Raw genomic sequence first — 24,819 nt, 5'->3', positions numbered from 1 at the left:
AATCAACTAGAACCAACTAGAGAACAATTGAACCCTGGTTGAACCCAATGGTTAACAACAATACTAATACGTTACTGCACCATGTCTACAGTAAGGCATTCTACAGTTGTGTTTACATACACACTGAGAAACCAGTTGCGGTCTCCAACACTGTGGTGATGTAAGGCTGGAATATTGTTGATTTGGATCCCCATTAGCTTTTTGAGAAGCATCAGCTATTCTTCCTGGGGTCCACAAAAACACACAACATGACAATTAACAAAGCACTGATAGACAAGAACAGTCACACCCATTTGTTATACAAAGATATACAAACAATACAACAACAAAAATAATGTGTGTGTTACAGTGTGTCTGTGTGGGTCCCCTCACTGTCCCGCCGTTCAATGATAAGTTTTCATTATCTGTTATTGGATTACCTTAAATCAACTGGTGCAGATGGTGTCCTCCTAGTACCACATCATGAGCACGTGTGCACACACACACACACACACACATCCTCCTGTCCTGTGGGTATTATAACCTGACACTAATTCATTCATCTCTAATATTACCAATACATCCTTGTTCATTAACAGCAGCCTAGGGACTAAACTGACATTTGGACACACACACATCCCTAACGTTATTGTGTTGTCAGACTAATACAGATATCTTTGTCTTAGTGTGTGTGTTCAGCTCTTTTCTCTTCCCAGTTCAGTGTTGTTAGCTAGCCAGTTGCAGCTAGGCAGTCCTGTGGCCTAAGTGAACAGGGAGGCTGTACTGGGATTAGGGACTAAAGATTAGCTCTCTGCTCAGTGTAATCTGTAATCCAACCCCAACCCATCTCTCACTCTCTCACACACACACACACACACACACGCTGGGGCTCAGCTAATATGATCACAGGGGAACAAGGGAATTACATACAAAAACACTGAAACACATTCATAATGGACATACAATATTATACAGTGTATATATACTGTATAATGAACAAAAATATAAACGCAACATGTAAAGTGTTATGGGACCAACACTTAGTGAGCATTTCTCCTTTGCCAAGATAATCCATCCACCTGACACGTGTGGCATATCAAGAAGCTGATTAAACAGCATGATCATTACACAGGTGCACCTTGTGCTAGGGACAATAAAAGGCCACTTTCAAATGTGCAGTTTTGTCACACAACATAATGCCACAGATGTCTCAAGTTTTGAAGGACGTGCAATTGGTATGCTGAATGCAGGGATGTCCACCAGAGCTGTTGCCAGAGGATTGAATGTTCACTTCTCTACCATAAGCCGCCTCCAACGTTGTTTTCGAGAATTTGGCAGTAGGTCCAACCGGCCTCACAACCGCAGACCACGTGTACCCACGCCAGCCCAGGACCTCCACATCCGTCTTCTTCACCTGCGGGATCGTCAAAGACCAGCCACCCGGACAGCTGATGAAACTATGGGTTTACACAACAAAATAATTTCTGCACAAACTGTCAGAAACCATCTAAGGGAAGCTCATCTGCGTGCTCGTCGTCCTTACCAGGGTCTCAACCTGACTGCAGTTCGGCGTCATCACCAACTTTAATGGGCAAATGCTCACCTTCGATGGCCACTGGCACGGTGGAAAAGTGTGCTCTTCACGTATGAATCCCTGTTTCAACTGTACCAGACAAATGTCAGACAGCGTGTATGCTGTCGTGTGGGTGAGCGGTTTGCTGATGTCAACATTGTGAACAGAGGGCCCCATGGTGGCAGTGGGGTTATGGTATGGGCAGGCATAAGCTACGGACAACGAACACAATTGCATTTTAACGATGGCAATTTGAATGCACATCACCTCATGTTTCAGCATGATAATGGCCCCATGTTTCAGCATGATAATGGCCCCATGTTTCAGCATGATAATGGCCCCATGTTGCAAGAGACTGACTGGTTTTCTGACCCACACCCCTACCTTTTTTAAGTTATCTGTGACCAACAGATGCATATCTGTATTCCCAGTCATGTGAAATCCATAGATTAGGGTCTAATGACGTAATTTAAATTGACTGATTTCCTTATATGAACTTATATAAAAATATTGTTTCATGTTGTGTTTATATTTTTGGTCTGTGTATATATAGGAAAAGGGGTGGAGATGTGGGGGAAGAGTCTGGTTGAGAGAATACCAAGAGTGTGCAAAGCTGTCAAGGCAAATGGTGGCTACTTTGAAGAATCTCAAATATAAAATGTATTTTGTTAGATTTGTTTAACACTTTTTTTGGTTACTACATGATTCCATATGTGTTATTTCATAGTTTTGATGTCTTCACTATTTTACAATGTAGAAAATAGTAAAAATATATGTACATTTTTGTCATTTAGCAGATGCTCTCCTGGAGTGCCAGATGGGCGTGTTTGCACTTTTGGGACTATTCCATTGGTTCCATTCTGCCACACAAGCTCAATCGAGCGCAGCTAATGTCTCAAATATACTACCCATGGAAATGTTCACATTTACATGAATACTCAGCATGCCCACTAAATTGTCTCATGCACTGGATAAGGCTATGAAGTATCTCCTAGCATGAATTAATTAGATATATATGGAAGAGAAATACTTTCTCATTTACACACCTCCTCTCTCTCTCATCCTTTCCCTTCCTCCTTTCTTCCTCTTACTTCCTCTTTCTCTTCCTCCCACCCTTCTTCTCACCCTCCTCTCCTCTCCTTTTAATAGATTAGGTGATTAAAGAGCACATTGGTGTGTGTGTGTGTGTGTGTGTGTGTGTGTGTGTGTGTGTGTGTGTATCCATGCTGTCTCCTAAGCTCAGTCTTCATGTCAGACAAGCGAAGCCTTGAAATTGCCTTCCAGTCTAAGTGGTGTCTCTGTCACTCAGTTAGAAACATCAAAGTTGTCACACGAATGCAGATACATGCGCGCACACACACACAAACACACATGCATGCACATACCCAGTCAAATTCTGCTAGTCTCCATGGATGCATGTATCTGCTGCCCCCATTCGCTGATTAACAGGCACATTGATTGGTTCAGATCAATGGGTTGCAGCATTGTTTAGAAAGACAATACAGCCAACAGTTGTACCATGGCTATTCTCTCTGCATAATATTATTACTGGGATCAAAACAGTGATAGTGTTTTGGTGTGTGTAAGTATGTCTTCTATCTGTAGCCTCCCCCATTCTAACAGGTACAATATATCTACTCAGGTCTCAGAGCACTCAATCTGGAGCATCTGTTGATTTGGCTGCCAAGGTGTGTGTGTGTGTGTGTGTGTGTGTGTGTGTGTGTGTGTGTGTGTGTGTGTGTGTGTGTGTGTGTGTGTGTGTGTGTGTGTGTGTGTGTGTGTGTGTGTGTGTGTGTGAGTGCGTGCGTGCGTGCGTGCGTGCGTGCGCGTGTGTGTGTGTTATTTCCTCTCTAATGAGAGTGTGCTAGTAGAGGGAGTCTTGTTTCCATGGTACCAGATCATGAAGTTGAGAGGATGCAGAGTAATTTGCAACACTTGATGAATGTGTCTGTTTACCACTGCATGATAGTAGTCATGGCCAGGTGTGTGTGCATGCGTAAATGTCTAACCTCTATATGTCTCCCTCTACCAGTTCAACACCAGGGTGAATAACACAGCGTGTTTTGACCACCTGGTCCAGGCCAACGTGAGGAATAAGAAGATCCTGAAGGATGCTGTTCAGAACATCTCTGCTAAAGGCATCACCAACTACACCAAAGGATTTGAGTTTGCCTTCGAACAGCTCTATGCAGTAAGAGCCCCGATGCTCTGTTTAGAAGTATAACACAGTTGTTACACGTATGTATAATGACAATCCTTGCTCCAGCAGATTTACATTGAACTTTCAGGAGCATACTTCATGTAAAATGTACAAAGTGTCACCTGTGAGCTCTGCTCTTTCTCTTATGATAGATTATGATGAGACACTGCCCTCTGCTGGTTATAGCGGTATCTCTACTTTCTAGCCCAGTGACCAACAAGTTCCTGGGTGTGTAGGATTTTACTCCAGTCTTTTACTACCCTGATTTTAGTCATCAGCTACTCAGTAGTACCCTCCTAAGCACAATCAGGTGTGTTAGGATTGGCAACCCATGTTCTCTATATGGCGTGGTTTCTCTGTGCAGACTAACGTCACCAGAGCCAACTGTAACAAGATCATCATGCTGTTCACTGATGGAGGAGAGGAGAGAGCGTCGGCCATACTGCAGAAATACAACGCTGACAAGAAGGTACAGTTTCAACACACACTACAATGTATAATCCGCCTAGTCGGCGACCCATAGTAGTAAATATGAAAAGCAGGTCTGAATGATGAAGGGAAACCGAGTGATGGCTTGGTCGGATATTGAGGAAGTATTCTGTGTGCTGACCCTATGGTTTATACAGGGGGAGCCCAGATAATCACTACACTCACTCACACACACACACACACACACACACACACACACACACACACACACACACACACAGATCAGTCTCAGTTACTGTCAGCCATCCCCTCTAGCAGATATGAAGTGTGTGATGATAACTCTGCCAAAGCTGCTGTTTCTGCTCAGCACATGAAAGGAGACTGTGAGGATGGGAGGTAGAGAGATCACGGTAACTCCATCCTCAGCCCTTCACAAACCAATCCCTGTCTACACTGTAACAGTAGTCCTACCCAATAGTTAGAGTTGATAATCTATGGCCCATAATAACCTCTGACACAGTACCTAACTATAGTTGTTAACTTCTATCACACACCTTACAGTTCAATGTGGATGTGTCTTTAACAGATTCACACGGCTCTGTGTTCTAGGTGCGTATCTTCACCTTCTCAGTGGGTCAACACAACTATGATAAAGGTCCAGTCCAGTGGATGGCCTGCGCTAATAAAGGTAGGATACCTTGTTGTTGTTGTTTGTGCTAAATATTAAGCACAGGTAGTACTGTGTATCATTAGAGTTTCCATGTTGGGTCTGCTTATGTAGATAGCTAATGTCCTGATCTCAGTCCATTGTCTGTTTCTCCCAGGATACTTCTATGAGATTCCCTCTATTGGAGCCATACGCATCAACACTCAGGTGATAATAAGCATTCTGCATGAACTTGTGTTTGCGTGTGTGTTTAATTTATTCTGACGTGTATGTGGTTGACTTTGTCTTAAACGTGTGTATTCGGCGGCAGGTAGCATAGCGGAGTGTTGGCCCAGTAACCGAAAGCTGACTAGGTGAAAAATCTGTCGATGTGCCCTTGAGCAAGGCATTTAACCCCATTTGCTCCTGTAAGTCGCTCTGGATAAGAGTGGGTGCTAAATGACTAAATTGATTCAAAATAGTGTATTTGTGTGTTGTAGGAGTACCTGGATGTCCTGGGCAGACCCATGGTTCTAGCTGACCAGCTGGCCAAGCAGGTCCAGTGGACTAATGTCTACCTTGATGCTCTGGTATCACATCACTTCTATCCCACAATGCACCTCACCAAAATCTACCTCCACACTGGAGGTTTCTGAAACCCAATAACGATGACTTACATTTAGCTTTCTTTTTCTGTGTATGTTAGGAGCTAGGTCTGGTCATCACAGGAACCCTACCTGTCTTCAACAAGACCAAGTATAAAGATGAATCGGGTTTAGAGGTAATCCACACACGCATGCAGGCACACACACACCAATTCTTTCTGAAAATAATCCCATCCCAACATTAAATTAAACACCAATAGCCTCTAAGGCAACACGACTCTTAGTGTTCAATTTGAAATGAAAATGTTGACCTCCCTGCATCTTTCCCTCTCAGATTCAGAACCAGTTGATCCTAGGGGTGATGGGGATTGACGTGTCACTAGATGACATCAAGAAGCTCACACCGCGCTTCACTGTGAGTGACACACACACTAACACACCAGAACACTCCTTACTCTCCTACTTCAGTCTCGGTGAGAAAAGGCCTTAACACTAACTGCATTTTGATCTTTTGTCCAAATTCCGAAAAAATACAGATTCGCATTTAGACACACTAAACCATTCACAACAAGTCTGATGCGCTTTTCCCTCCAGACAGGCTTGGCCTATTTTAGGAAACTTTCTGAATGGACGTGACGGACTTATACGCGCACACACACCTACCTAAAAGGACCCATCAATCAAAGCCACCTGCAGCGTATCTCACTCAGACACATAAGCAAATCACATTTCTTCTTTCACAAAAAACGTATTAAAAAACTTTCCTTAGCTTCAAATCCTTTCTGTAGGATATCAAAAACTAGCCTCCATTGTAGGATAATGCAAAGTCAATGTAGCTTATCTTATAAATTGACAAGGAACGTTTTAAGGGGGAGATATAGGCAGCTGTGATATAGGCTATATGAAGATGTAATTGACAACCATTAGAAAATAGAAGCACATGCACGCAACCTGTCTATAGCCTAATGATCAGCCATTGATGAATTTTAATGAAGCAGTGGGAGGTTATGTATTTTAATTTGAGTGCTTTATCTAAATTTGTGCAACCACTTAGTGATAAGGCAAAGAGTTTTTTGTCTCTTCCTTTTAGGGTTGCACAGGTGGCCGCCAAGATTCACTTTAGCAGGCCTATAATATATAGCTATATTAACTTCTAATTTACACAACTTTCTGTTTACGTCACCGTTTCCTTCTTGAGCAATTCACGAATCTCTGCTGGCAACTCCACTGGCCTCTCTTCCCCCTCATAGCTCTTAAACGACCAGCAATATAGTTTGAAACTTATTTTGAGCAATTTTTTTTAAACTAATAAGCCTAGGCCTATTAGAGGAGAGAAGCATCGATCGATCCTCTTCATTGCTGAATGGCTATAAAATAGGCTACATCAGCTTTTCCCAAACTAGAGCTCGCGACCCCATGTGGGGTCACCTGGTTCACTTGGTTCATAGAGCCGGGGTTACATCGGTAACCTCCGGTAGCCCCTAGATGGAGTTGTAATAAACGGAACCGTTTCTGTTTTCTACCTACATAATGTGTCTTTTTATTGAGCCGTTTGATCTACAAAATATTATGACCCCATCTCTGAAAGATAACTCTGAGACACGTATGATTTCTGTTTCCTTCTACAAGCTGCGCAGGACTCGTTAGAACATAGTTGACGAGACCAGGCACAAAATCAGACTGGATGAAGAAGAACATCACTAGCTAGGGTCCCATCCAACTGGTGACCAATTTTCATACAAATATTCTAAAATCTGCATAAGGAATGCCATTTCCAGTGGGGTTTCTACCAAACGGACTTGTTGCAGATATAAATCGGTGTGTGATGATGTAGTGCACACAAATTGTACTTTTTCCACATATGTTTTCATGCACCAAATAGAAATCTAAAGTTGAATGTGTTTCTATCGCATTTTCAGCTCTACCGAGCATCAAGATCACTGTGCACTTTCACCACCCTGTCAAGTTCATCATAACGTATTTTATCTGTAGCCGAATAAACTGCATGGTGTCCAGAGTCGTGGTGGGAGGACCACACACCATCATCGCGTGACTCCAAGTTTACTTCGATATGATGGTTATATCTATATTTGCGCATAAAGGTGTTTCCACCGCCATTTCTGGCATAATTAATTATACTGACACAAAAAGATCTCACGATGTCGAACGAACAAATGATCTGTCGGCATTTATAAAATTGTACCGAAACATCCTGTTTCCATTATCGTGATATGTGTTGTATTTCCTCGCATAAATCTGTGGATGGAAACGTGGTTAATGATGCTGTTCTTTTCTACACAGAAGATCATACAAAAGTATTGTCTGATGATCTTCTGAACTTTCTAATAACTTTCTTATGCAGTTCAGTCACTTTAAACCATACTTCCTTCAGATTGTAGTGTCAAAAGTACTGTACTGTCAGACTGATTTGTAATAGACTGTCATAGCCTCAATTAAAAAAGTAAACATTGGCCGTTGATTATATCCGTTTTGGGGTTGCGAAAACATTTTCATATCAAAATGGGGTCGTGGGCCAAAAAAGTTTGGGAACCCCTGCGATACATCATTGGCAATGAACGCGGGACATTTCAATGGCGAGAGCGACGTGTTTTGCTCTGGTGTGATGTAATCACATTGGTTTAATTAATACGGTGCTGCACAGATGCGTTGCAAACGAAAAAAAACAGGCAGAAAGAAATTGATTAATTTATTAATTCACACTATGAACCCACAGACCTGTCAGATGCAGTTTCCCAGATAACAATTTATATTGGTCTACAGCTTATTTTTGCATGCGAGAAGACGCACAAATCTAACCTGCTCCGAAAAAATAATGTACGGATTGTGGCGTTATTTCACAATTGGTGTCAACGGCGTTATAAACAAGACGTGCTCGTATACTTTTTTTGTCCACATTATTCGCCTGAAAATAACAGACTTACTCTGACAGCCCTGCCCTCTATCATATGAACTCAATCATGTTTATGATCGATACTGTAATAACCCAGAACAGGGATGTAGTGAATACAGATCCATGTTCCCTGTAGTATACAAAATATGTTCAACTGTCTCCTCCAACCCTCTGTTCCTCCACTCCTCAGATTGGACCTAATGGATATTATTTTGCCATCGACCCCAATGGATATGTACTGCTACACCCCAACCTCCAACCTAAGGTGTGTATTATCCCTAGCGCTTCTATTCTGTTACCACATATCTTACAATCCCAACTCATTCTGCGGTGCTATGGATGTTATTCATGTTCATATGAACCCACACATGATCGTAGCAGGATGTCTAACAACAGGCCACCATAATGCTCCTGAGCCACCTTTAGAGAAACACAACCCACTGCTCCTCCCTACAGTACCTCTTCTATTCCTCCCCTCTTTCCTCTCCTCCTCTACCGATCTCCTCCTCAACACCCCCTGGCCAGGTCTTGACAGGCTGCAGAGGGCCATGTGTTGCCCAGGCCCCCAGGGTCTCTGTTGGGGCTTGCTGTGTTCAACAAGGCCTGGGACACATGTGAACATCTCATCCAACCACATCCTTAAAACTCTAATCAACATGGACACACACTCATGGATCCAATCTATTCATACGCACACGTGCACTGGCACTTAACCCTAAGCAATGCACAGCATACACAGGGTGTCCATGTGTGTGTGTAAAGGCGTGCAGTCTCTTTCAAAGGGAACTGTTTCAAAGTGACTGGAGGTCTCGTACAGCGTTGTATAGGTTTCCTAAGGATGAACCATGTGTGTGAGTGTGTCAGTCAGGGTTTGAAATAGTCTTCACATCTGTTACAGAGAGGGGATCAGAGATGAATGCCATCAGAAGGCCTTGTTCTGACTAATGTGATTTTAACCATGCTGAAATATGCTACAGACACAACCCTTTGTTGAAGGTTGCAACGGTCATGGTTTGAGTCCCGCCTGGCCACATACTCTATGTGTTAACGTGTATTCTATTTAGATAATAGTTCCTGGCCAATGAATGAATATGATCAAATGGAGATGTTGTCTCCCACTGAAATGCTACCTGCATCTCTCTCATTATGTATCTGTTAGAAAAGGATCCGTAACCGCAAGACAAGACTCAATAAGCCGTATGCCATCACGCTCCACGAGGTGAGAGAGAGTAGGATAGATAGATAGTAGATGTACTATAGTAGAACATAGTATAGATGTAGACTAGTAACCCTTAGGGCTGATCTTTAACGGTTAGATCATTGACCTATTTCTTTCAGCACTCAACTTACTTTCCCCTGTTGGTTAAACATAATAAATAACAAATACAAACTAATATTTCATGTAAATACATCCCATGTGTTCATCTTGTTCCAAGTTCACTTTTTAATATGGAATTACCTATGGGTTACACGCAATTAAATTAATTATTTATATATCAAGAAATTGTGTTGGTTCAATTACATGAAGTTATGTTTCTGAACATATTCTTTACACAAGACTTTCATATTAAGTAACAACAATATCGTAACCAAGCATTGGATACCTTAACCTCCCTGGGCAAGGTGGGACGCTTGCATCCCACCTAGTCAACAGCCAGTGGAATCGAGTGGCGCGAAATACAAATACCTCATAAATGCTATAACTTCAATTTCTCAAACATATGACTATTTTACACCATTTTAAAGACAAGACTCTCGTTAATCTAACCACATTGTCCGATTTCAAAAAGGCTTTACAGCGAAAGCAAAACATTAGATTATGTCAGGAGAGTACCCTGCCAAAAATAATCACACAGCCATTTTCAAAGCAAGCATATATGTCACAAAAACCAAAACCACAGCTAAATGCAGCACTAACCTTTGATGATCTTAATCAGATGACACTCCTAGGACATTATGTTATATAAGACATGCATGATTTGTTCAATCAAGTTCATATTTATATCAAAAACCAGCTTTTTACATTTGCATGTGATGTTCAGAACTAGCATACCCACCGCAAACTTCCGGTGAATTTACTAAATTACTCACGATTAATGTTCACAAAATACATAACAATTATTTTAATAATTATAGATACAGAACTCCTTTATGCAATCGCGGTGTCAGATTTTAAAATAGCTTTTCAGCGAAAGCACATTTTTCAATATTCTGAGTACATAGCTCGGCCATCACGGCTAGCTAATTTGACACCCACCAAGTTTGGCCCTCACCAAACTCAGATTTACTATAAGAAAAATTGGATTACCTTTGCTGTTCTTCGTCAGAATGCACTCTCAGGACTTCTACTTCAACAACAAATGTTGTTTTGGTTCCAAATAATCCATAGTTATATTCAAATACCTCCGTTTTGTTCGTGCGTTCAGGTCAGTATCCAAAGGGTGACGCGCGAGCGCATTTCGTGACAAAAAAAAATCAAAATATTCCATTACCGTACTTCGAAGCATGCCAAACGCTGTTTAAAATCAATTTTTATGCGATTTTTCTCGTACAAAAAGCGATAATATTCCAACCGGGCGACGTTGTATTCATTCAAAGGCTGAAAGAAAAAAAATGGAGGATTCTCATGAACGCGCATCTCCAGTGTCACTGTCCCCAGCCTGACCAGTAACAAACAGAGCTGCTGTACTTCGCCCAGAGACTGCAGACATCTCATTCCACTTTCTGGCGCCTTCTGAGAGCCAATGGAAGCCTTAGAAAATGTCACGCTACAGCAGAGATGCTGTATTTTCGATAGAGATGCAACAGAAGGATAACAAATTGTCAGACAGGGCACTTCCTGTATGGAATCTTCTCAGGTTTTGGCCTGCCATATAAGTTCTGTTATACTCACAGACACCATTCAAACAGTTTTAGAAACTTTAGAGTGTTTTCTATCCAAATCTACTAATTATATGCATATTCTCGTTTCTGAGCAAGAGTAGTAACCAGTTTAAATTGGGTACGTTATTTATCCAGCCGTGCAAATACTGCCCCCTAGCCCCAACAGGTTTTAACCTATAACACTTGTCAGGCTCTTTAGTATCGCATGCACTTATGCAAGTATCATTACAGACACTAGCAAGTTTAAGTTTGAATAAGGAATACAACAGACCACATTTACTGTAATGACGTTCACTTCCACAGGTAGGCAAAAATAACAACCTGAAAGCCACAGCCCAATAAGCCACGCCTCCAACTCTTCTGATAGGCTGCCACCACTACATTGCCCCCCCACACTGCTATTTGATTTCAGATCAATTGAATAGAATAGGTTGAACGAACCAAAGCGTAATTTTCAATCATTCCAATCAGTGTTTAATAAGTTTTATGTACATTCTTTAATTTAATATTTATACAATTTACATTGTTATGTCTGGTAACACATTTTTATTTTCCTTTATTCCAACCCCATTCTATGCACTAAATGGATGTGGGTGGAGCAATGTCTACTTAAGGGTGCAAATTACAAGCACTCACAAAATCTCTGACGAAGGCCTTGAGGCCGATATGTAAAGCTCTGACGAAGGCCTTGAGGCCGATACGTAAAGCTCTGACGAAGGCCTTTAGGCCGATACTTAATGCTCTGACGAAGGCCTTGAGGCCGTTACGTAAAGCTCTGACGAAGGCCTTGAGGCCGATACGTAAAGCTCTGACGAAGGCCTTGAGGCCGTTACGTAAAGCTCTGACGAAGGCCTTGAGGCCGATACGTAAAGCTCTGACGAAGGCCTTGAGGCCGTTACGTAAAGCTCCGACGAAGGCCTTGAGGCCGATACGTAAAGCTCTGACAAAGGCCTTGAGGCTGATACGTAAAGCTCTGACGAAAGCCTTGAGGCCGATACGTAAAGCTTAATAATAAATAGTGATACTAGCCAAAGCAGTGTGCAGGTTTCTCTTTTCCTTCATCAATTCTATTGTTACAATGCGCCTGCAACAAAGATGGCTCAGATGTGAGAGAGCCTTTTGAATTTTGAATCATTCCAATCAGTAAACGCACTTCAGATGAACAGTAGCGTGGTCAATGTTTTCCTGCTGCTGTTGTAGTCTTAGAGCAGCCATACTCAGTGGGTGGAATAGAAAGTAATAGGGACTAGTTATTAGTTAAGTAGACGGTCACATAATTAGCTAAATGTTTCACACTGTTTATTTGACTCGTTTACATGTTATGTTAAACTGTTTCTTTCCTCTAAGCCTTCTGTCATGTTGTCATTATGTTGGGTCATTGTCTAGAAGTTTGGGTGTATGCGCGTGTGTGTGAGAGAGGGAGATGGAGAGAAGAGTAGGTCCTAGAGGGAGGGAGAGAGGGAGATGGAGAGAAGGGTAGGTCCTAGAGTGAGTGAGGGAGGGAGGGAGAAAGGTAGGTCCTAGAGGGAGGGAGAGAGGGAGATGGAGAAGGGTAGGTCCTAGAGTGAGTGAGGGAGATGGAGAGAAGGGTAGGTCCTAGAGTGAGTGAGGGAGATGGAGGGAGAAGGGTAGGTCCTAGAGTGAGTGAGGTAGATGGAGGGAGAAGGGTAGGTCCTAGAGTGAGTGAGGGAGGGAGGGAGAAAGGTAGGTCCTAGAGGGAGGGTGAGAGGGAGCAGGGTACGTCCTAGAGTGAGTGAGGGAGGGAGGGAGAAAGGTAGGTCCTAGAGGGAGGGAGAGAGGGAGATGGAGAGAAGAGTAGGTCCTAGAGGGAGGGAGAGAGGGAGAAGGGTAGGTCCTAGAGGGAGGGAGAAGGGTAGGTCCTAGAGGGAGGGAGAAGGGTAGGTCCTAGAGGGAGGGAGAGAGGGAGAAGGGTAGGTCCTAGAGGGAGGGAGAGAGGGAGATGGAGAGAAGGGTAGGTCCTAGAGTGAGTGAGGGAGGGAGGGAGAAAGGTAGGTCCTAGAGGGAGGGTGAGAGGGAGAAGGGTAGGTCCTAGAGTGTGTGAGGGAGGGAGGGAGGGAGGGAGGGAGAGAGAAAGGTAGGTCCTAGAGGGAGAGAGAGGGAGAGGGAGAGAGACTGAATTAACACATGATGATCTGACCAGGTTACAGCAGGTCCCTTCCTAGTACTGCTACTGGTTTGTCTTTCTCACTGGGACTTGATGGATCAATTCATGAAACTGTATGAATCCATCTGTGCACTATTCTCATGAATTCCTATTTATATTCAAATCAACACTTGCTTTGTAAATCATGTCCATAATCCCTCCGGTACATTACTGTGAAAGGGCATGGTCAATCTTACTGTGTATGATCTGTTTGCGTGTGCATGTGTGATCAGAGAAACAGAGGGGTGTGTGAATATGGAGGGTGACCTTAGACTCTTTGAACACATTCTCTCTTTTCTCTTTTCTCTCTTGTTCTTGTTCTTGTGTTTCAGTCTGCGTGTGATTTGTGGTTAAATAGAAAGCCCATTTCATATTCATCACACAAATCCCTCGCTACTTTTGGAGTTGGATTTTGATCTCTCTCCCCCACCCACTCACTTTGTGACTTTTTTTCTTTCTTTCTTTCTTTATTTCTTTCTTTCTTTCTTTCTCTGTATATTATAGTTACATTCTCTCTCCTTCATTTGACTATTTATTTAATGTGCTTATATTTTCTGTATCATCTTATGGCCTCTAACTATTTATTTAATTGTATTTTTTTTCATGCTGAGCTCCTCGCCATCATCCTCCTTTTTCTCCACTGTTCCGTCTTTCTTTTCTCTCTTCGTCCAATGTAAGGATCATTTAATCATCATCATCACAGTGTGTTTATGTAGCTTTTGCAGAAACTAAATCCATATGAACCTTGTAAACCGTGTATACAGTCTAAAGGTAGAGCAGCGTTGCTAGGAGACAGAGTATCAGCCTCCATCCATTTACTGGTGCTTTAACAGAGTAGTTCTGGATTACTGCTGCTACTTTACAACATTAGAAAGTCCCTGATACGCACTGAGGGTTTAACTACTGACATTAACACAGTCTACAGTTAGGCTGTATCAAACACACACACACACACACACACACACACACACACACACACACACACACTGACTCAAACAGGCACCCACGCAACACACACACACACAGACTTAACCATCACGCATGCATGCCACACATACACACACACACACACACACACACACACACACAAGCTGGAGTATTCCGGTCAGTTCTCAGCTGTATAAACTAGGCTCTTTGTCTGAATGTACAGTATATACTGTAGAACACAATAATACGATAGGGTAAGGAGCAGAGTTTTACTCTATGGCCTGAAGCCATGCTAAGAACCCATGACTGAAACATTACACAGTCTACTGGGTTTCCCGACTGCCGGCGCTGATTTTATTTGGCCTCCCAAGTTTTCTGAGCAAGTTTTTATTTTTTACATTTTCATTGTTGGATATTAAAGACTGTAAATACACCAGGAAATGAGCTCCAAGTGATTTTTATTAAGGAAATCTGTTCCCATGTATTCCCACGCAAAATAGAGAGACGTGATCATGTACAAATATAAGCAATGTCTGAAATGTATATGTTTGAGTCAAACATATCTGTTTGGGCTTCTTGAGGTCAATTTGCAGTCTACAAATTATTAGTAATTATGTTCCTCCCCCCGACCATCCGCTCCAGAAAAATCACCCCGCGGCTGAATCTAGTTGATGATCCCTGAAACTGCGTTTCATTACAACTCACTGTAACAACTCAACATGCTTCAGGGGGACCGATATCAAACAAGTCATGCTATTGAATATACGTGTGTGTGTGCGTGTGTGTGTGCGTGCGTGCGTGCGTGCGTGCGCGTGGTAACTCATCCACCAGACTAAACACCCTCCTCTCTTCAGAACCCTAAATTCCAGGAGCCTGTCACTCTGGACTTCCTCGATGCTGAACTGGAGAACGACATCAAAGTCCAGGTAAACACACACACACAGGTGTTAGTTGTGTCCTGTCTCCTACTAAAGTTAACTGAGTGTGATTTATACAGTGACTGGCTGTAAATGAGAGGACATGTTTACAGAAGCAGTGGATATCCCACTCTGTCTGTCTCTCCCTCTCCTTTCATTCTGCTTCTATCATATACATAGACACTCCAAGGGGGAGGTTCAGCATCTAGATGTGCTACCGATCTCCTTGTTGTTATTCCTCTCTTTCTCTCTCGCTGGTGTACAGATGTGCACTGTGTTTTAGAGAGAGATGTGCACTGTGTTTTAGAGAGAGAACGGCAGTGAGATCAGACCCTGTAACCATTCACACATTTGACACGTGGCACAGTTGAAGAAGATCTCTTTTTATATTAATTTTATCTTTCACACACACAAAACCATGCATGCATTATCTCTCTCTCTCTCTCTCTCTCTCTCTGTGTAGATTAGGAGAATGATGATAGATGGCAACCCAGGTGAAGAGACCATAGAGACTCTAGTTAAAACTCAGGATGAGGTGAGATCAGCACAAATGAAAGACACATAATAGTACTAATTCTCACTTACACGTCTCCTAGTGACATCAGTGCATGATTTAGGTTGAAGTAAGTTACGTGTAGTTTACGATTTAGGATTATGACTGTTTTAACACCTCTGTGTGTTCGCTGACAGAGATACATCGACAGAGGAGAAAGGACGTACACCTGGGCTCAGGTCAATGGAACAGACTACAGGTAGGAGGGAGGACTGAAAGATGTTGACCCAGTCCAGAAACAACCTTTAACCCCTAGCCATATCTCCTGGAAACGTGTAGTGATCTGAAAGGATTGGATAGGTTGCTATAACATCACAGTGGTCTCACATCTCTACTTCATGAATGTGATAAGGTCTGGCCAGTAGGGGGCTCTCTCTGTCCCTCTCTATCACAGTTAAACCCTTTTCTCAACTACTGAAATGTGTTTAAATGCAGATGTTCAGTGTCCTGTCATCTTGTGGATGGAACATGTTTTTCCAAGCATCGCCTTCAGTGTGTCAACAGAGAAAGGACAGGGTCCTGTATAATGACAAGACCTTTATTTCCTCAGCTTGGCCCTGGTCCTGCCTACCTACAGTGAACACTACATACAGGCCAAACTGGGAGACACCATCAGACAGGCCATGGGTGAGAACACACACACACACACACACACACACACACACACACACACACAGGCATGCAGCCACAAAAGAAACACACCACAACAACTTTGCTCTCTCAAATCAGTGAGTTTTGCCAAAGTTCTTCACCCTACTCTCCCTCTCCATCACCCTCTCCCAGATCACATACTTCCTCTCTCTTCTTCCCTCCCTCCCTCCCTCCCTCCCTCCCTCCCTCCCTCCCTCCCTCCCTCCTCCATCAGCTCTGATGCACTCCACTCCCTCTCCTTGTTCTTTCTCTTCTTCTTTTCCATCTCTTGTTCCTCTGTTCCCTTTCTTTGAATTGGAGGGCAGAGGAGGCATGTTACCTTACACAGCCTGCCTGTTTGCACCTCTTTCTCTACCCAGACCTGGTTTATCACTACTCATAGAGGCTTTATCACATGGTTCCTGTACTGTACTTCTGATGTACAAAATAAATCCACCTCTACAAACTGTCCCACTCTCTTGACTTTAATGTTCCCCTCATGTCCTCCCTCTATCTGCCCCTTCATGGGATCCGTACAGCTCCATGGGGCAAGTAGTCTATTTCCTGGTGTATAACTCACTGTTCCTTATCTGTCATCCAGTCTCTGCATGATCATGTATCTGTGTTTGCATGATGAAGTATATTAATTCTACACAGTGACAGAGTGAAACGAAAGGAGGTAAAACGAGATGGAAGGAAAGAAGGGAAAAGGAATGACACATCTGTATTGACAGAGAGTAAACGAGAGAACAGCTGAGGTCCATGTGATTCCTACCCTTCCCAGTCCTTACATGAGATGTCCTACAATCTGCCTGTCATGTTTTACATGCTATTGAAATTCTTTGATTATGCACCAGATAGTCATGAACCTTTTCATACTGAACCATCAGTAAACGGTTCCACAGACTGCTGGCATGACTGTATCAATTTAATGGCGTTTTTCTTGTGATGTCTTCTTTTAAGGGATTGATTGATGGACATTGATGTCTTTATGAGTGTAGGAACTCTATTGGAAAGAACATAGTGAAATCCAAAGCCAAAGCCTGTCACATGGAATAATAGAAGAGACAGATACTGTGCTGGAGTAACTGTGGATGTCTCTGTGAACGTACTGTACTTTATTGCATGTCTCTGCATGGTAGCACCTCTCAGTTTGGATAGCGTGGTAGTTTTAGATCAGATTTCCCTTCTTTTTAAGACTTCTTATATTGCTGTAATATGAATTTGATAAGACATCCCAATGTTTCTGTTTTCTCTATTTCTCTCTCTCTATCTCCCTCCTTCTCCCCCCTCCCCTCTCTCTTTCTCTCCCGCTCCCTCCCTCTCTCTCTTTCTATCTCCCTCCTTCTCCCCCCTCCCCTCTCTCTTTCTCTCCCGCTCTCTCCCTCTCTCTCTATCTGGGGTCACTACAGGGCAGAAGGGCAAGTATTCCTCTTCCCCTTGTCTGCTTGTTCCATCACTTCAGTTTCACTCCACACCTTTTCTCCCTGTCTATCCGGCACCTCATATACAGTTGAAGTCGGAAGTTTACATTCACTTAGGTTGGAGTCATTAAAACTTGTTTTTCAACCACTCCACAAATTTCTTGTTAACAAACGATAGTTTTGGCAAGTCGATTAGGACATCTACTTTGTGCATGACACAAGTCATTTTTCCAACAATTGTTTAAAAAAGTGTGTGCGATCAAGGATCCTACAAACCTGACTCAGTTACACCAGCTCTGTCAGGAGGAATGGGCCAAAATTCACCCAACTTATTGTGGGAAGCTTATGGAAGGCAACCCGATACGTTTGACCCAAGTTAAACAATTTAAAGGCAATGCTACCAAATACTAATTGAGTGTATGTAAACTTCTGACCCACTGGGAATGTGATGAAAGAAATAAAAGCTGAAATAAATCATTCTCTCTACTATTATTCTGACATTTCACATTATTAAAATAAAGTGGTGATCCTAACTGACCTAAGACAGGGAATTTTTACTGGGATTAAATGTCAGGAATTGTGATAAACTGAGTTTAAATGTATTTGGAAAAGGTGAATGTAAACTTCTGACTTCAACTCTCTGTGTGTGTGTGTGTGTGTGTGTGTGTGTGTGTGTGTGTGTGTGTGTGTGTGTGTGTGTGTGTGTGTGTGTGTGTGTGTGTGTGTGTGTGTGTGTGTGACACACATTGACCTGTCATCACTCTAACCAGTCTGTGGCTGAGATGAACCAGAACTCTGTCAGTGAGTTAATGGACAGCAGTGTTCTAGATAAAGCCTGACAGTGAGTTAATAGACAGCAGTGTTCTAGATAAGGCCTGACAGTGAGTTAATGGACAGCAGTGTTCTAGATAAGGCCATACAGTGAGTTAATAGACAGCAGTGTTCTAGATAAGGCCTGACAGTGAGTTAATGGACAGGAGTGTTCTAGATAAGGCCTGACAGTGAGTTAATAGACAGCAGTGTTCTAGATAAGGCCTGACAGTGAGTTAATGGACAGCAGTGGTCTAGATAAGGCCTGACAGTGAGTTAATAGACAGCAGTGTTCTAGATAAGGCCTGTCAGTGAGTTAATGGACAGCAGTGTTCTAGATAAGGCCTGACAGTGAGTTAATGGATAGCAGTGTTCTAGATAAGGCCTGACAGTGAGTTAATAGACAGCAGTGTTCTAGATAAGGCCTGACAGTGAGTTAATAGACAGCAGTGTTCTAGATAAGGCCTGTCAGTGAGTTAATAGACAGCAGTGTTCTAGATAAGGCCTGACAGTGAGTTAATAGACAGCAGTGTTCTAGATAAGGCCTGTCAGTGAGTTAATAGACAGCAGTGTTCTAGATAAGGCCTGACAGTGAGTTAATAGACAGCAGTGTTCTAGATAAGGCCTGACAGTGAGTTAATAGACACTAGTGTTCTAGATAAGGCCTGACAGTGAGTTAATGGACAGCAGTGTTCTAGATAAGGCCATACAGTGAGTTAATAGACAGCAGTGTTCTAGATAAGGCCTGACAGTGAGTTAATGGACAGGAGTGTTCTAGATAAGGCCTGTCAGTGAGTTAATAGACAGCAGTGTTCTAGATAATGCCTGACAGTGAGTTAATGGATAGCAGTGTTCTAGATAAGGCCTGTCAGTGAGTTAATAGACAGCAGTGTTCTAGATAAGGCCTGACAGTGAGTTAATAGACAGCAGTGTTCTAGATAAGGCCTGACAGTGACAGTCATCAGAGTGTACTGGCCTAACAGACATGAAAAGTCATGCTGACAGACTAGTGGCACTACCAAGCTTAAAGATGGATGGGAATTTGTCTCCATAATCATTTTCTCTCTCTCCTTCTGTCATGTCTTGTTTCACTCATTCATCTTTCAGTTCTTTATTTCCATAATGATCAGTCTGGTGTGCTGTATAGGCCATGAATCCTGCTCCGCAGAGTGTGTAAGGTCCTAAAGATGTCTCTCTATTCTCTTCAGCCATGAACACTCTGCAGGTGGAGATGTTTGATGAGTTGGGATACACCTTCATCGCCCCCAGGTGAGAAGCTGCAGCAGCACATCTGAATCTCCTCCACCCTCCTCCATTTTCAACCATTGTTACTCCTGAAGTGTACTCACTAGGAGTATCTGGTTATTCCACAGTTTATGCTGGGATTGAGGAGCATGGCGTAGAATTAGGTAGAAGTTATAAAAGGAGTTTGATGTTGTACAGATGTTGAATTTGAGATGTAATGTATCTAATATACAGTGTCTGCTATTTCTGTAGGGAGTACTGCAAAGGCTTGAAGGACAAGGACAACAGCACCCAGTTCCTCCTGGACTTCAACCAGTTCATAGACAGGAACACACTGGAAGAGCCATGTAAGTTACCATGGCTGTTTAACACTCGCAGGCGCTCATACAACCAATGCATGCGCACACACACACACACACACACACACACACACACACACACACACACACACACAGATGGAATTCCTCTACCTATTATATCCACCCAGGGGGAGGGGTTAGTGGGGGGAGTCAGGAGAGTTTCCCTCCACTTTGATTTTATGGTGTTCCATAGCCCTGTGAAGGTCCCAGAGAGATGTTTGATTAGTCTGGTCTGGCCAGGAATGACATCAACCTTATCTAATGCAGTAGGCATTGGATAAGTGTAGTCTGATATCATCCTGATCGACTGAGCTTCCTAGAACCTGATGTTGTCATGCTACTGTGTGACTCAGAACCTCTATAGTGTCATCATCTAATGGGTATCAGCTACTGGAGATCCTATCAATGTCCTCCGTGTTGTCTAATGGATCACAATGTCCTCTGTGTTGTCTAATGGATCGCAATGTCCTCCGTGTCAGCTAATGGATCGCAATGTCCTCCATGTTGTCTAATGGATCGCAATGTCCTCTGTGTTGTCTAATGGATCGCAATGTCCTCCGTGTTGTCTAATGGATCGCAATGTCCTCTGTGTTGTCTAATGGATCGCAATGTCCTCTGTGTTGTCTAATGGATCGCAATGTCCTCCGTGTCAGCTAATGGATCGCAATGTCCTCCGTGTTGTCTAATGGATCGCAATGTCCTCTGTGTTGTCTAAGCAAGCTCAAGCCATCTAAACTCCTATGTGTCATCCTTGCAGTTTACCAAGCGGTTTACTGTGGAAGATACTTCAGTAACAATGTCTTCCTGTCTAGGTAATGTGACTCTGGTCAGTAGGCTGCTGTTGGACGCTGGGTTGACTGCTGATCTGGTCAAACTGTGGAAGGAGCAGACATTGTGAGTTACACACACACACTGACCGCCATCAGGGCATCATCTACATGTACACATGAGTCAGTTACATGAGTCATATAGACAGTCAGTCTATTCCCCGTCTTGTTGATGTCTTATTGGAGAAACACCAGGCAGCTAGTACTGCTATATGCTAATGTCTTGGTCTGTTGCTATGAGAATCTTGTCTGTGTTTTACCAATAAAATATGATCAAAGAAAGACACAGGACCAGCTATGCCAAGACTTGGTGTGTTCTAAAGACACCACAGTAATTACCTCAACATGCATTCATCACGCCATACACACACATGCTCACATAAACAGGAACAATTTACTGAACAAAGAACTCAAAGAATTAGGACATAAGGAGAAGCGACTCTCAGGGAATACAACAATTAGTTTCAAATGTTCTGGACACAGTGATGTGTAAGCCTCTTTGTAGGCCTTTCCAAGACACACACTGTTCAGATGGACTAGTGACTTCTCCTGGGAGAGCGAGATGGGCTTCAAAGACAGTGGAATATTTAGCTCATGCCTCTCTGATTAGTCTAGATGGTCCCTGAGCCTCTGTTAAAGATGTGGTAAATGGGGCGATGCTTCCATTGACCAGATTGGCACATTCAACAAATCTGATTTTAACAAAGTGGATATCCGTCAAATCCGTCATAATTTACAGTATGTATTGTAACAAACCCACAATGTGGTTACTTAAGTGTTATTTGGCTGTTTTCGCTGCATAACATTTAGAAGTTGTCCGTTTTCAGGTTTAGAAGAAGTGACTGCTAAATGCTAACTCCTGTTAGTATAGCTAGCATACAGAAATCAATGGTGGTAGTCAGTCAATTATAACTGTAATGCAATTGATTGGTTCAGATGACATGAACATGTTAAGGTTGGCATCCATACAAGCATCATAGTAATTTTACCTCAATATAGTGTGAAATACACATACAGTGCATTCAAAAAGTATTCAGACCATTTACTCAGTATTTTGTTGAAGCACCTTTGGCAGTGATTATAGCCTCGAGTCTTCTTGGGTATGACGCTACAAGCTCGGCACACCTTTATTTGGGGAGTTTCTCCCATTCTTCTCTGCAGATCCTCTCAAGCTCTGTCAGGTTGGATGGGGAGTGTCGCTGCACAGCTATTTTCAGGTCTCTCCAGAGATGTTCGATTGGGTTCAAGTACGGGCTCTGGCTGGGCCACTCAAGGACATTCAGAGACTTGTCCCGAAGCCACTCCTGCATTGTCTTGGCTGTGGGCTTAGGGTCATTGTCCTGTTGCAAGGTGAACCTTCGCCCCAGTCTGAGGTCCTGAGCACTATGGACCAGGCTTTCATCAAGGATCTCTGTACTTTAGTCCATTCATCTTTCCCTTGAGTCTGACTAGTCTCCCATTCCCTTCTGTTGAACAACATCCCCACAGCAAGATGCTGCCACCACCATGCTTCACCTTAGGGATGGTGCCCTTTTTCCTCCAGACCTGACGCTTGTCATTCCAGCCAAAGAGTTCAATCTTGGTTTCATCAGATCAGAGAATCTTGTTTCTCATGGTCTGAGAGTCCTTTAGGTACCTTTTGGCAAACTTGAAGCGGACTGTCATGTGCCTTTTACTGAGGAGTGGCTTCCATCTGGCCACTCTACCATAAAGGCCTGATTGGTGGAGTGCTGCAGAGATGGTTGTCCTTCTGGAAGGTTCTCCAATCTCCACAGAGGAACTCTAGAGCTCTGTCAGAATGCGTTGTCATGGCTGTGTGCTTAGGGTCGTTGTCCTGTTGGAACGGTGAACCTTCACCCCAGTCTGAGTACTTTGGAGCAGGTTTTCATCAAGGATCTCTCTGTACTTTGCTCCATTCTCCCATCCTCACAGAGTAACTCTGGAGCTCTGTCAGAGTGACCGTCATGTTCTTGGCCACTTCCCAGACGAAGGCCCTTCTCCCCCGATTGCTCAGTTTGGCCGGGCGGCCAGCTCTATGAAAAGTCTTGGTGGTTCTAAACTTCTTCCATTTCAGAATGATGGAGGCCACTGTGTTCTTGGGGACCTTCAATGCTGCAGACATGTTTTGGTACCCTTCCCCAGATTTGTGCCTCGACACAATCCTGTCTCGGAGCTCTACGGACAATTCCTACAACCTCATGGCTTGGTTTTTGCACTGACATGCACTGTCAACTGTAGAACCTTATATAGACAGGTGTGTGCATTTCCAAATCATGTCCAATCAATTGAATTTAACACATATGGACTCCAATCAAGTTGTAGAAACATCTCAAGGATGATCAATGGAAGCAGGATGCACCTGAGCTCAATTTTGAGTCTCATAGCAAAGGGTCTGAATACTTATGTAAATGTTATTTTTCATTTTCTTTTATAGATTTGCAAGCATTTTCTAAAAACCTGTTTTCACTTTGTCATTATGGGGTATTGTGTGTAGATTGATGAGGAAAAAAATAAATGCAATCCATTTTAGAATAAGGCTGTAACGTAACAAAATGTGGAAAAAGTGAAGGGGTCTGAATACTTTCCGAATGCACTATATTAACAATAGCCTAAATGTAGGCTAATTTTGCTGGGGGGCAATGAGGAGATTCAGGATCTTTCCCCCACGGACATTTCCCCCACAAGTTTCCATGGCAATTCCATTGTTTTGGTCGAGTTCGATTTACCTCTTTACCTCATCAATTGAACTGTGATTGATTCCTGTGTGTTCTTTCTGTTCCCAGGGGTGGGATTCTGGCCAGGTTTGTAGCCACTGATGGAGGGATCACCAGAGTCTATCCCAGAAGGTATGCTCAGATTTCTCCTTCCATGTTAGTTAGATTAGCCCGATCCCAAACTGTAGGTGCTGTGGCCAACTCCTATTGTAAGAAGCCATGACAAGGGATTAATACTGGTAGGAGTTGGCTAATGCACAAAGCTATTTTAAAGTGTATAATGGTTTGGCTTGGATATGATACTGTTTTACTTCCCTACCTGCTCTGCTGGCTCATTTCATGGAGAGTTGGTTCTCCCAAATCACCTACAGCCCATTAGCCCAGCCTAGAACATGGTTCACAAACACTGGTGACGTTCTCAGTACAGATGGACTCTTTCTTTTCCTCTCTCTCTCTCTTTCTGTCTCTCTCTCTGTCTCTCTCTCTGTCTCTCTCTTTGTCTCTCTCTCTGTCTCTCTCTGTCTCTCTTTCTGTCTCTCTCTCTCTCTTTCTGTCTGTCTCTCTCTCTTTGTCGCTCTCTCTGTCTCTCTGTCTCTTTCTTTCTCTTTCTTTGTCTCTTCTCTCTGTCTGAAGATCTTTATCATTAGAGTGTATATCATCTAGCTGTCAAATGGGAATCAGTCTTGTTGATTGTTAAAGTACAGCAGTTTGTACTAGGTTTGTAGCTAAAATGTTAGGTTTTCTAAAGCATCTTTCTGTGATTTATTTACTAAGGAAAGGTTGTTATTGGTTGTTATTCATTGGTTGTTATTCATGTCTGAATTTAGGCAGGTGATCTTAGTAAAAAGGTTTATCTTATATTTATATATCTAACATGCAATTTAACTTGCACATCACCAGTTAGAAAACAACTTTATATGACTGGCTTGAATTTAGTTATTATTGCATGTGAAGAAAATATGTAAAAATACGTTCATAAAAACCATACGTTTTCTTTATCTCTGGGCCATTTCCATATCATTT

At 42.8% G+C, this 24,819-nt stretch overlaps 1 protein-coding gene across 1 annotated transcript in view; it reads left to right on the top strand.

Annotated features, from left to right (window-relative positions):
• The window catches only part of LOC115197760 (voltage-dependent calcium channel subunit alpha-2/delta-1), an 81,354-nt gene that overhangs the window by 42,805 nt on the left and 13,730 nt on the right, over positions 1-24,819 (top strand). The window contains exons 9-25 of the mRNA XM_029759563.1: positions 3,585-3,743; positions 4,117-4,221; positions 4,791-4,869; positions 5,006-5,055; positions 5,328-5,417; positions 5,534-5,608; positions 5,767-5,847; positions 8,534-8,608; positions 15,172-15,243; positions 15,698-15,769; positions 15,925-15,986; positions 16,338-16,414; positions 17,830-17,838; positions 19,860-19,920; positions 20,149-20,243; positions 21,068-21,149; positions 23,866-23,928. Of these exons, the coding sequence (XP_029615423.1) occupies positions 3,585-3,743; positions 4,117-4,221; positions 4,791-4,869; positions 5,006-5,055; positions 5,328-5,417; positions 5,534-5,608; positions 5,767-5,847; positions 8,534-8,608; positions 15,172-15,243; positions 15,698-15,769; positions 15,925-15,986; positions 16,338-16,414; positions 17,830-17,838; positions 19,860-19,920; positions 20,149-20,243; positions 21,068-21,149; positions 23,866-23,928 (1,307 nt within the window). The remainder of the gene's footprint in view (positions 1-3,584; positions 3,744-4,116; positions 4,222-4,790; positions 4,870-5,005; positions 5,056-5,327; positions 5,418-5,533; positions 5,609-5,766; positions 5,848-8,533; positions 8,609-15,171; positions 15,244-15,697; positions 15,770-15,924; positions 15,987-16,337; positions 16,415-17,829; positions 17,839-19,859; positions 19,921-20,148; positions 20,244-21,067; positions 21,150-23,865; positions 23,929-24,819) is intronic.

This window comes from Salmo trutta, chromosome 7 (genome assembly GCF_901001165.1).
Source record: "Salmo trutta chromosome 7, fSalTru1.1, whole genome shotgun sequence".
Classification (NCBI taxonomy): Eukaryota; Metazoa; Chordata; class Actinopteri; order Salmoniformes; family Salmonidae; genus Salmo; species Salmo trutta.
Note: the sequence above shows the minus strand (reverse complement) of the source record. Positions and strands in the feature narration are given on the sequence as shown.